Source organism: Podarcis tiliguerta, assembly GCF_965153285.1.
Source record: "Podarcis tiliguerta genome assembly, chromosome: 2".
NCBI classification, from domain to species: Eukaryota; Metazoa; Chordata; class Lepidosauria; order Squamata; family Lacertidae; genus Podarcis; species Podarcis tiliguerta.
The window spans coordinates 17,460,579-17,473,841 of NC_139535.1; the positions used below are offsets into that span (position 1 = coordinate 17,460,579).

The following is a 13,263-nucleotide window of genomic DNA, read 5'->3' on the forward strand; positions in this document are numbered from 1 at the left end:
GGTTTTACAGTTGCAGCAAAACAATTTCAGGAATTTCTGCATTCACTTCACATCAGGGCCGGACTGAGATGTGATCCAAGCGCCACTGTATTTTCCAGACAATTCCAACATATTTGCCATCGCCATAAACAGTCTCTAGCTATTATTGTATTCATATTGCTATCTACTATCAAGTCTTTTTCATTTACCAATTGCCAAATCCGCACAATACAATAGAACCACAGAACATCCTGGCTTCCTTTCACCTTTCAATCATCCCACTTTTTGTGTAAACATTTTTGTCACCACAAAAAAATCCTTCTGTTCCTGGATGTCCAAATTAACGCGTGAGGTTTTGTTGGCAGATTCCTCCCCCCCCCCCCTTTGGTACTTGTCCCGTCCTTTACTCAGTGGGAACAGTCTGGCTTAAATATATGCATCATTGACCTTTGTTACTAACTTATTCTTAAATTACTAACCTAAGTTGTAGACCAATCAGAACCTACTTTTTAAGAATCCAACGTGTATTAATCATCAGGATGATTAGTAAACAAAACCGGAGTTTGCGTATGTGAATAAAAAGGCTGACATCAAGGCAGCTTTCCCGCCTCTTTCTTCGCCTTTGCTGTTCCAACATAACGAAGAGCTTTGTAAACACGACAACTTGTTCGTTGTTTTGTGACATTTTGATTTCTCCTAATAAATGTATTGTGGGATCATGTACTGAAACGTGCAGAGCTATGGCAAAGCTAAATCAGTTTCAAAGAATCCCCGATCCCCGAGTCGATACCAATCATAGCACCACCAGATGATGCATCCCTAGTATGATCTCGCTAGGGAAACCTTTTTTGTTTTGCTCAGTCGTCTTTGCATTGGTAGTCGCCGTTATAAATTGCCTCCGGGTTTTATTTTACTTTTCCTTTCCTTTTCTGATTCCACTTTGGTACGCAAGTATATTTGCCCTTCATACAGCGCTGGGGACACGAGATTGATCGGAGTAAGGATAATAATCTCCTATCTGAGATTATAAATCACTGCAAACCACCTCGAGTGCGTGGAAGCCAACAGGAAGGAACAGAAAATTCAAAGGACTGGTTTGGGTTGCTGTATGAAAACAGCCAATGAGGCAGTCTACATTAAATATATTCTAAATTAATATGTTCCCAATGATATGTCGCTTTCCCGCGCCGGAAATGTACAGTATAAGCAAAGGAATCGGCTAGGAACTCAATGCACAGGGGAAACTTGCAAAATATCCCCCAGCTCTCACCAAACATCGTATGGGTAAAAAAGCAACAAGCCACGAGCATCAATATTTCCATTTGAAAAACATTCGGGAAGGGTCGGATGAACAGAAATCAGAGAGAGACACTATTTGCCCTCCTAGAATATAAATATATTCTAAATTAATCTGTTCCCCTCTCCCTGGACCCCACCCGCGCGCACTCGTTTCCCATTGGTTTAGAAATAGAATCCTTTTTTCTATTGGCCTGTTCATCTTCGACCAATCACAGCCAGCTCAAGAAACGAATAAAAGGCGCCCACTCCAGGCACCTGCATTCCTTGCGTTCTTTCGTCGAGAAAGAAGTCAGGAGTTTCTGAAGATGTCCGGTCGCGGCAAGACAGGCGGGAAGGCACGAGCCAAGGCCAAGTCTCGCTCTTCCAGAGCCGGGCTGCAGTTTCCCGTGGGCAGAGTCCACCGGCTGCTGCGCAAGGGAAACTACGCCGAGCGCATCGGCGGCGGAGCACCCGTTTACTTGGCCGCGGTGCTCGAGTACCTGAGCGCCGAGATCCTGGAGCTGGCCGGCAACGCAGCCAGGGACAACAAGAAGAGCCGCATCATCCCGCGACACTTGCAGCTGGCGGTGCGCAACGATGAGGAGTTGAACAAGCTGCTGGGCGGTGTGACCATCGCGCAGGGCGGAGTCCTGCCCAACATCCACGCCGTCTTGCTGCCCAAGAAGACCGAAGCTTTGCACAGCGCGGCCGCCGCCAAGGCCGCGCCCAAGCCCGTCGCCAAGGCCGCCAAAGGCACCAAGGCGCCCCTCAAGCCCAGCACCGCGCCTGTCGCGGTCCAGTGAGGCCAAATGGCCAAATTGCCCGGACCACGCCCGGCCACAAAATAATCCAGACCCAAAGGCTCTTTTCAGAGCCACCCACAATGCTCAGAGAAGAACGGAAACACTGACGCCCAAAATATTAAACCTGCGCTCGATCGCACACTTTTACCCCATTGCTTCGAAAACGCCTCCCTATCATTTTACGCCTTAAAAACCTTGAGGCTGCTGCAGGTCGCAAATGGGAAGTCTACATACACATCCCTGCTTGCTTTACAAACTTCAGTCCCATGAAAATCGACCTTTTCATCTGGCTGCCCACTTACACATGATTATTACAGCTTGTTGAGCCAATAACAGCTATTTTCTGCTGGCATCCACAACACAGTATGAGCACTAGGACCCCATGTACTGTGAAAATCACTGCGTAACCCCTACCCGGCACTAAGCAACAACCTAATCCCCTAAATTTGCAGTTGCAGCCTGCAGCCAGAAATACTTAGTAGCTTTCCAATTTTTTATTTTGTATTCCAACTTGCACAAAAAGACGCTGGCTCTAGTGCTCTGCTCTGTTTTCCACCTACTATAGAATGCTACATCTGGGAGATGTGGAACTAGCATTAATACAGATTACTATATAAATCCCTATATTTATACAAGTATCTACTTAAAGTTAGGCCCCAATCAGAAAGGATATGGAGTTGCCACAACTATTATGTAGTGCACTTGAGAGCATACACATAACGGAAAGTGATGGGAGGAGGGCACCAAATACTTAGGAAGCCTATTTTTTTATTTGCTCTGGGCTCCGTATTACTCAAGCAAATCTGACGAAGGATGAGACTAGCGTGCATCCGCACCTAGTGCTGTTATAAAATTGAAGGTTCATGAAGCATGGATCTCTACCTACCTAAATGTATTTTGATTCGGTTGTCTGTGCACTGTGCTGTGAGGGGTTTGCCTCAGAGAGGCATTACTGGGAGGTAGCAAAAATTCTGTGGGATGGGCGCTGGGCGGTGGGCGTTGCTGTGAATCTGCCAAAATGATAGGTGAAATTGCAGTGGGTCTTGATAGGGGATCTGGGCTCTGAAATAAGATCTCGATTTTCTGCCCTCGGGGACATAGTTCAGCAGACTCTGTGTTTATCAGGACTACGAGGGAAGGAGAATGGCATTTTTTATGCCAGTTCCAGTAGTTTGATTACCATTTTCATGGCAGTTGATTTTGCAGGGGAAATAATCTTTCCCAGGGGTCAGCAAACTTATTCAGCAGGGGGCCGGTCCACTGTCCCTTAGATCTTGTGGGGGACCGGATTATATTTTTTTTTGGGGGGGGGATGAACGAATTCCTAAGCCCCACAAATAAGCCAGAAATACATTTTAAATAAAAGCACACATTCTACTCACGTTAAAACACCGGGCAGGCCTCACAAATAACCCAGAGATGCATTTTAAATAAAAGCATACATTCTACTCATGTAAAAACATGCTGATTTCCGGACCTTCCGCGGGCCGGATTGAGAAGGCGATTGGGCCAGATCCGCCCCCGGGCCTTAGTTTGCCTACCCATGATCTTTCCATTCTTCATACTGCTGAGATATGAAGCCCAGATATACTTGAAGGCTCTGAATTGGACTTGAAAACTTTACCATTCCTCTGTAGTATGGCTTGCTAGAGAGACTAGCCAGGCTAGCTGCATGTCACTCAGCCATATTTCAGATGAAATATAAAGTTTTAACAGGGGTGGGGAAGAGATGAAACCACTGACAAGTATAAGACGTGGGTCCCTTCTTAGATAGAGATGAGTTTGTCAGTTCTGCTTTGGTGAATCTTTGGATTCTCATAGGATGCTGATTCGAATGCAGGGCAATATATTGCACCTGCGCAACCTGTGTTTTTTTTACCAGAACTGATATTGTATTTCCCCACAATCCCCTCTTTTTGCCAATTATTTTATTTTTTTTTCAAAATTATTACACCCCATAACCCGCCCCCCCTTCACTCCAAGCTGTCACTGTTTCAGCATCCTAGGAAAGGGGCTGAGTGTGTTGAATGCTTTGGCATTGATGCTGCTGGGATTCGTTTTAAAAATACGATTCAGAACTTTTTGCAAATCCCCTAATGTCCTAGCATTATGTAGCAGGTGGAGAACAGTGCAGAGCCATGGAATCAGTGTCTTTTGGTATAAATTGGTTTACAAAAGAAAAAGGCGAATAGCTGCTAGAATTGTTGGCTGCAGGCTGTATCTCTGCTTCACCAGGCAGGCGATCATCGAGTCCTTTTTGGCCACGGTGCTTATATAGATGGGCTGCTGTGGGTGCCATGAAATAGATATCATGGGCACAAAATGATCGATTTCCATTCCCAAGGGACCGAAGTTAAGCAGGGATGTGGTTGCATACTTCCCGCTTGTGGCCAGCAGCAGCCTCGAGGTGTTAAGAAAGGCGTAAAATGCTAGGGAGGCGTTTTCGAAGCAATGGGGTTAGCGCCCGAGCAAGCACAGGGGTTTAATATTATTTTTGGCGGTAGTGTTTCCGTTCTTCTCTGAGCGTTGTGGGTGGCTCTGAAAAGAGCCTTTGGGTCTGGATTATTTTGTGGCCGGACGTGGTCCGGGCAATTTGGCCTTTTGGCCTCACTGGACCGCGACGGGCGCGGTGGTGGGCTTGAGGGGCGCCTTGGTGCCTTTGGCGGCCTTGGTGACGGGCTTGGGCGCGGCCTTGGCGGCGGCCGCGCTATGCAGAGCTTCGGTCTTCTTGGGCAGCAAGACGGCGTGGATGTTGGGCAGCACTCCGCCCTGCGCGATGGTCACACCGCCCAGCAGCTTGTTCAATTCCTCATCGTTGCGCACCGCCAGCTGCAAGTGTCGCGGGATGATGCGGCTCTTCTTGTTGTCCCTGGCTGCGTTGCCGGCCAGCTCCAGGATCTCGGCGCTGAGGTACTCGAGCACCGCGGCCAAATAAACGGGCGCTCCGCCGCCGATGCGCTCGGCGTAGTTTCCCTTGCGCAGCAGCCGGTGGACTCTGCCCACGGGAAACTGCAGCCCGGCTCTGGAAGAGCGAGACTTGGCCTTGGCCCGTGCCTTCCCGCCTGTCTTGCCGCGACCGGACATCTTCAGAAACTCCTGACTTCTTTCTCGACGAAAGAACGCAAGGAATGCAGGTGCCGGGAGTGGGCGCCTTTTATTCGTTTCTTGAGCTGGCTGTGATTGGTCGAAGATGAACAGGCCAATAGAAAAAAGGATTCTATTTCTAAACCAATGAGAAGCGAGTGCGCGCGGGTGGAGTCCTGGGAGAGGGGAACAGATTACATAATTTAGAATATATTTATATTGTAGGAGGGCAAATAGTGTCTCTCTCTGCTTTCTGTTCATCCGACCCTTCCCGAATGTTTTTCCAATGGAAATATTGATGCTCGTGTCTTCTTGTTTATTTACCCATACGATGTTTGGTGAGACCTGGGAATATTTTGCAAGTTTCACCTGCGCATTGAGTTCCTAGCCGACTCCTTTGCTTATACACTTCCGGCGCGTGAAAGCTACAACGGTCTGCCTAAAAATCTGTCACGCAGTTTGCTTTAGGCAATTCCCTGCAATACTTCGTAAAAGCGCCCCTCTGACTTTAGGACTTAACAGGCCCAGGCGGCTGTGGAGAAAGCAGAGCGGGGCGGGGCTTGACGCTTCTGTTCAGTTGTGGAAAATGGCAGCCAAGCGCTTCGACGGGTTGAGAGGATTGCAGAGACGTGAATACTCTCCGTACTGGGAGAGCAGAAATACTGTAAATGCTGTATAAAAGTTAAAATAAAAAAATAGGAGAGCAGCAAAGCAGTGTGATGAGTGTGAGGGGCTGCTTTCCTGAAGCTGGAGGGAACAGGGGAGGGAAGGAGTCGGCCTCTTTCAATGCTGGGCTTTGCCAGTACTTGAAAGCAGCAATAATTTGCTGCATAAATAATAATGAAGGAGCGTGTCCACCCCCATCGTTCTGCCCAAACACTGAGGTCCAGAGCCGAGGGCCTTCTGGTGGTTCCCTCACTGCTAAAAGCAAAGCTACAGGTAACCAGGCAGAGGGCCTTCTCGGTAGTGGCACCAACCCTGTGGAATGCCCTCCCATCAGATGTCAAAGAGATAAAACAACTACCTGACATTTAGAAGAAATCTGATAGCAGCCCTGATTAGGGAAGTATTTAATATGTGACATTTTAATGTATTTTTAATCTTTGTTGGAAGCTGCCCAAAGTGGCTGGGGAAACTCAGCCAGATGGGCGGAGTACGAATAATAAATTAATAATAATCCCTTTCCCTGCTTCTTAGCGCCTTCAAAGCATGGTGTGAAGCAGAACCATAGAATCTTAGAATTGGAGGGGACCCCACGGGTCATCTAGTCCAACCCCCTGCAATGCAGGAATCTCAGCTAAAGCATCCATGACAGATGGCCATCCAACAGAAGGCTGACCCTTCTGCCTACCACCAGACCTTTTGCATGTGCCTGAGAAACTAATGGCTGGCTACTGGAGTCATTCAGAATGTGTGGGCACCTGGACTTGTGTGGAAGGGGTGTATGTCATAGGTTAGAAGATGGTTCTGTTGCCAGAATCTTTAGAGAGCCCGAAATCCACCAGATGAGCGGATTAGCTCTTTTGCTCAGCATTGCTGCCAATATCTCCTCTTGCAGGCTTGCAGAAAAGTCCCACTGGCCATGGCTTGAACAATGAAGGTTTCTCAAAAGCTATTGAGGGCAAGCACGCTAAGGAACAAGTGCCCTGCAACAGGCTCATAAACATTCTTCTAGCCATCGCAAACCTAGGCTGCGAAATCTGAGATGGGTTGATGAGCTTCTGATCTTGAAGAAAGTGTGGACGTTTTCCCCCCCATGAAGAAGTGACCCACTGCGATCCCGTTTCAGGGGCCTAATCTGGCCCGCTAGTTGGTTTAATCCGGCTCTTGTGGCAGTTTATTTCCTGGGGTATTATCCCAAAAAAACCCCAACAACTTAAATCCTAGGAAAAGGTCAACAACTTTGGTTGGCCCTTTGGTCAGTCCTCATGGCCCTTCACTTCATCAATTTTGGCCTTCTTTGAAAAAAGTTAGAACACCACTGCTCTAGGGTCAAAGCTCATGGGCAGAAAAGTCTTAGTGGAGTTGTGTAGCCAGTAATTGCCACCATTAAAGGAGATGGCCCAGATCCCCTCGCTGAGCACATATGAATTGGCCCCTTCTCTATTGTAAACAACCTAGCTTCTTGCAGTTTCTAGAAATCTCACACAGATTAATATACACAAGCTGTTGTTTCTACGAATGAATGAATGAATGAACATGTGCCTGATTGCCACAAAAGGGAACACAGGATTTAGGGAGGTGTGGGTGGTTCCCCCGCACAGGACACCAAGCCAAAGGGTTGCAAAAACAATAATAAGGAATTATTGTGAAAATAAGTAATACTTAGTGGGTGGTATCAAATTTTATTCTTGCTGAGGGTGCCACATTACCAAAGTCCATCCCTGGGCAGACCATGGTTAGCGTGCCTGCAACCCCATGAATTATGCACCACTCACACAGATTCAGGTGATGTGTAACAATACATTGAAAGTAATATACATAAGATACTTAATACAAAATAGTGACAGGATTTTCGATTGGCCTAAAAGATATATAATACTCCACTAGAAGTTTCACAGCACTCTTCCATTTCCAGCATGGATCTAACCGGGATTGCATTTTGCAGCATGCTCAACTGCCCAATATGCAAAATAATATTTTTTCAAAAAAAATTTAAAGCGAAAGGAAGGGACAGGAGAATGGGGCCTCATACAAAATACCTGGGGGTCAGGACCCTGGGCCAGGCATAGGTAAACTCGGCCCGCCAGATGTTTTGGGACTACAACTCCCATCATCCCTAGCTAGCAGGACTAGTGGTCAGGGATGATGGGAATTGTAATCCCAAAACATCTGGCAGGCAGTTTGCCTATGCCTGCGGGCCTGGGCTAACTCCAAACAATACTCCACATCAAACACATGTATCTTAAAATGAAATATTGGAACCAACATTGCAGAATGTTAAAATGTTCCTTTACTCACAGGCATTTCAGGGGATAGGATGGGAAGGTTTTTAACATAGGCCTGGTTAATTGGTGAGCCTAGTTTTGTTATTTTGCTGGGATGGTTGATTTTTAAAAAATAATTCTTACACTATGAACATTATCTTCATCATTTTTGTTCAGTATGGTACTTTTAAAAAAGTTTTTAGGATGCCTCGAATCTTTTAAGAAAAGCAATAGAATAAACTAAAATTATCATAACAGAAGTGCAGCATAAAAAGTAGTTAAGAAAACAAAGGTTAAAAGGATTTTTTTTAAAAAAACACACGTTATTGAAAGATTAATGAAATGATTGAAAGACTGCAATGGCGACAGCAAATCACAGGTTCATTAAAAGTAAAAAGCTACAGTTCTATGCTAACAAATAGTAAATATATGGGGAGACTAAGGGTCAAAAATAGACAATATGTGGTTTATTTAGCATTAAAAATGCAGGTTTGTAAAGCTGCAAAATACTGAGAGGAGAAGCTAATGATTATTCGAATCCCCAAAAAAGTGGTGGGAGATTTAACCCTTTGCTTTGGTCCCAAGTATAATCCCTCCTCTGAAGCTGCTATTTGCACTGGGAAGAAATCCCCCACTGGCACCACCGAGAGGGTGCAAAATTAAAGTAACATTATTTGCAATACTGTAGTGCTCCTTTTCTGTACTGGATTATAAAGCAATCATCTGCACAGTCAAGCCAAAACACCATGGTCCTTTGTTGAAGGGGAATGTGGGACAGCAGCCTGGGATGGAAATTGCAGCCTGCACAGACTTCCAAAGGGATATCTGCTTCTCTTTGGAACTAACACCTGGACTCGTCTGAGAACCCAGGAAAGGAAAGGCAAAGCAAAGCAAAGCACAGGCCAAGGACCATGGGTTTTAAGAGCACAGCTGGAGGGGAGCTGATGAATCGACAATCCGGAAAAAGGGAAAAACTTCCTCCCCCTCAAAATCAATTGACTCAAAATCAAAGAGGTAGGTGTTATCTACAGCATCATAAAAAGCCACAGTTCCTGCTTCATAGTTCAACGAAACTTGGATTTGTGCTGGGCCTTCTTCTGGGTCCAAGTAGGTAGGAGGTGAAGTCAGAGCTTTGAACCGATTATGGGGGCTAAAGCCCACTGCCCAGATCCCTTCATAAGGTTCAAAATTAATTTCCCTATCCCTCTCCACAGACCCTCTGGCTACGCCCACAGCCCAATGGTTGACATTTTGGACATCCACCGTCCAATAATGTTTCCCTGAACTGAATCCCCACATTCCAAGTACGCAGCGGGCATATTCAAACCGAATTGAACTGTAGGGGTAGTCCTGACGGACATTTCCCCACCATAATGCTTTTCCATCTGGAGACACAATATATCGCGGATGGGCTGTTTCCGGATCAAACACCACGTTTTCTGAAACACAACAGGAAGACGGGTGGTAAGACAAAGCAAACAAGACGAACACTTAACAGAATCGGTTACCTACGTAAGGTAGTGCTCGCAAATTGCACGTACAGTGGTGCCCCGCAAGACAAATGCCTCGCAAGACGGAAAACCCGCTAGACGAAAGGGTTTTCCATTTTGGAGGTGCTTCGCAGGACGAATTTCTCTATGGGCTTGCTTCACAAGACGAAAATGTCTTGCGATTCCTGGGGTTTTTTTCGCTCCCCACCCCCTTTTTCTAAGGCACTAAGCTGCTAATAGCCTTTTAGCAGCTAATCCGCTAATCCCTTAAGCCTTAAAGCCGCTAATAGCCGCTAAACCGCTAATAGCGCTAATCCACTAATCGGCTTGGAACGGATTCTTTTCGTCTTGCGAGGCACCACTGTATTCTTTAGGAGGAGAGGAACGCAGAACCAAAGTAGGTCAATTCATACAACCAAATTTGCATGACAAGAATACAAGAGCACATGGAGGGTGAGAGTTGCAAACTGGAGGCTGTGTGTACAGAAATTTACACTCGCTGCTTCACCCACTTCTGACTCTGGCCCCCCACAACATAGCATGTGGCCCTTGGAAGGCTGTTTAGAAGAGAATGTGGCCCTTGAGCTGGAAAATGGTTAATGTAACCTTTTCCACAACACCATTTCCTCCTATCTAAGTCCCCCTTAAGCTATTTACTTGCTGGGGGTGGGGTTGGTTTAGACTGGAATGATAGGGCAGGGACTAGCTCACTTCCTCCGCCCCCCAGCACTGCTGCCAGGGCCTCAGTCCAGTTTGATCTCCCCCTGCAGCAGCTTATATCTCAAGAGAAAAACGTCAGGACGTCAAATGGTGAAACTCTCCAACATCTGGGCTGCTTTTGCTCTCCAGAAATAGCAGCTTACCTCTTATCCATTTTGATTTCCCCTTCTTGGGAATATAATAGTCTAGGAGGAGAAAAGAGAACAGGGTAAAACGTCTGCTGTAAGGCTAACAGAAGAGATCTTAAAGGTAACCCTTTAAGAGTTACCTAAGAGATCGTAAAGGGACCCCTGACCATTAGGTCCAGTCGTGACCGACTCTGGGGTTGCGGCGCTCATCTCGCTTTATTGGTCGAGGGAGCCGGTGTACAGCTTCTGGGTCATGTGGCCAGCATGACCAAGCCGCTTCTGGCGAACCAGAGGAGCGCACGGAAACGCCATTTACCTTCCTGCCGGAGCAGTACCTATTTGTCTACTTACACTTTGACGTGCTTTCGAACTGCTAGGTTGGCAGGAGCAGGGACCGAGCAACGGGAGCTCACCCCGTCGCGGGGATTCGAACCGCCGACCTTCTGATCAGCAAGTCCTAGGCTGTGCGGTTTAACCCACAGCGCCACCCGCCTCCCGAAGAGATCTTTCAGCCTGTTTAATCATGCACCAATGAAGTTTTGTTGCTAATTAAACTACAAGAATCATTCACAATAATTTATTGACTAATGCATGAATCGTGTTCTTAAGGCTAACTGTCAGATGAACAACTGCTGTGTTTTTGCCTTTCTTCCAGGGGCCAGGAGAGGCATGGCATGCAATCGTTTATTTCGCCCCATTTGACGACCCAGTGTTGTTAGACCCGCAAACTTATCGTCAAAAACTACCGTCAACTGTCAGGGAAAGACCCCCTAGGCTCTGGCGAAAGAAAAAGAGGAGACATAAATGAGGAGAAGAGTTACGCTCAGGGCAAGAATGTACATTACTCGTATGTAGGTCATCGGGTTAACTGCCCAAATTTAGTAGTACAGCAGGCAGTTTGTCAAAGGATGGGCCAAGCGAGGGGACCGTCTCATTTTTCTGAATAGCTTGGAAGTCAGGGATGGCAAACCTTCCGGATGTTGCTAGATTCCCATCAGCCACTGGCCACCCAAATATTGATCCCCATTCTCTCCCATTTTTTACCTGCGGCAGGTGCTGGATAGACAAAAACAGAAGTACATCTGTGCTGACTGAGTTGCTGTGGCACGCCTCCTGGATTCAAAAACACAACAGTCACCCCATTCCTCTCAGATCAGTTAATTTCAGTCTAACACGAATGTCTGAACATGCACATGAGACCAAAGAAAAGGGCTGCGAGGCTGCATCTCCCAATTTCCCTCTGCCTGAAAGCAGGCACCTGCTGCTCAGCAACAGTGCCCAACCACGCCAGCCACTGGGGCCTGGCTTTCATATCCTACGGAAGGTTCTAGACTAAATGCTTCTTTCCCATTCCGGCACAGATGCAAACTCACCTGCTCTCGGACTGGCCAGTTTTGGAGGTGCTGGGGAGAGAAAGGTGAAAGGGAAACTCAGACAAAGTTTCAGATACCACGTACAGTTCACTGGATGTATACTCTATATACCGGTGTGTGTGTGTGAAAGCTCTTTATTTTTGGAGGGAGAAACCAGAAAGGCTGCAATATTTAACTGTGGTCCCAATCGTGCAGGTAAGATTTTAGCTGGTCATGCTGGTAGTTAAGGGGGTACTTGTTTAATATTTACTGCCTCGTTCCCTATGAGGGAAAGCAGTCTCTGAAAGAAAGTTGGAGTCTCCCAAAACTGAGTAGCAGCTTTGGTTAAGCTGTCTTGTTACTGCGACCCAGTACTCTGAATAATTCTACAGTGGTACCACAGGTTAAGTACTTAATTCGTTCTGGAGGTCCGTACTTAACCTGAAACTGTTCTTAACCTGAAACACCACTTTAGCTAATGGGGCCTTCTGCTGCTGCCGCCGGAGCACGATTTCTGTTCTCACCCTGAAGCAAAGTTCTTAACCTGAAGCACTATTTCTGGGTTAGCGGAGTGTGTAACCTGAAATGTATGTAACCTGAAGCATATGTAACCCGAGGTACCACTGTACAGACTTTTTATAAGGATCTGCTCCAATTACTTCAGGATTAACCACAGACGCAGATCAAGACCTGGCTTTGTGAACTGCCAATACAGTGGTACCTCTGGTTATGTACTTAATTCGTTCCAGAGGTCCGTTCTTAACCTGAGATACCACTTTAGCTAATGGACTGCCACCATGCCGCTGGTGTGCAATTTCTGTTCTCATCCTGAGGTAAAGTTCTTAACCCGAGGTACTACTTCCGGGTTAGCAGAGTCTGTAACCTGAAGTGTTTGTAACCTGAGGTATTGATATGCACTATGTGAGATGAGGAAGGACTCCCATATATATAACTCTGCACTGGCAACTTCTGTCTCTTTTGGGGGTGAGCCTGACTGACTCATGTGATTGTTATTATCCTAGTTAAAACATAATCTGTTACCTGAAAGCTCACACAACTTGGTCTGCACCAGCTGTAGTTTTTCATTAAGCCACTCAACTTTTTTATTCAGATCAGCTTTGGGTTTCCCATATATTTCTGTGTTGCACCTGGAAGAACATATGATTTAAAATAAAGCACTGCCCTGTATTGCTCCCCGATTCCTTTCCTGTTCAATAAACTAACAATTGCTTCGCTTTCATGGCATAATCAGCTGCCTGAGATGGCTGCCTTAATCTGCCTAATGGCAGGACTGTCCCAATCTTGAAAAATAGCTTAGTTGGTCAGAGCAGGGTGCTGATATAACCCCAAGGTTGCAAGATCAATCCCTATATGGGACAGCTGCATAATCCTGCATTGCAGGGGGTGGGACTAAGATGATCCTTTCCAATTCTAGGATTCTGTAAACAGGGGCTTACCTGCTCAGTAAGGAATCCATAGCCTAGGGGGGAAAGATAAATTGA

The 13,263-nt window shown here is 46.5% G+C and overlaps 3 protein-coding genes and 1 long non-coding RNA gene across 4 annotated transcripts in view; 2 read left to right on the forward strand and 2 right to left on the reverse strand.

The window, feature by feature from the left end:
* LOC310671075 overlaps positions 1-13,263 on the forward strand; it is a 91,387-nt gene that overhangs the window by 17,677 nt on the left and 60,447 nt on the right. The gene's annotated exons all lie outside the window — the stretch shown is intronic.
* Positions 1,537-2,321, forward strand: LOC310670954 (histone H2A-like). The gene has a single exon (XM_083426838.1). It carries the CDS (start codon positions 1,584-1,586, stop codon positions 2,058-2,060), a length of 477 nt encoding a protein of 158 aa, XP_083282964.1. The 5' UTR covers positions 1,537-1,583; the 3' UTR covers positions 2,061-2,321.
* LOC310670953 (histone H2A-like) lies at positions 4,553-5,167 on the reverse strand. Its single transcript, XM_083426837.1, has one exon. The coding sequence runs from the start codon at positions 5,142-5,144 to the stop codon at positions 4,668-4,670; it is 477 nt and encodes a 158-aa protein (XP_083282963.1). The 5' UTR covers positions 5,145-5,167; the 3' UTR covers positions 4,553-4,667.
* LOC310670872 (butyrophilin subfamily 2 member A2-like) lies at positions 7,475-13,244 on the reverse strand. The gene is made up of 6 exons (XM_083426689.1): positions 12,803-13,244; positions 11,783-11,812; positions 11,454-11,522; positions 11,156-11,186; positions 10,425-10,466; positions 7,475-9,510 (listed from the first exon to the last, which is right to left on the reverse strand). The coding sequence occupies exons 1-6, from the start codon at positions 12,845-12,847 to the stop codon at positions 8,990-8,992; spliced, it is 738 nt and encodes a 245-aa protein (XP_083282815.1). The 5' UTR covers positions 12,848-13,244; the 3' UTR covers positions 7,475-8,989.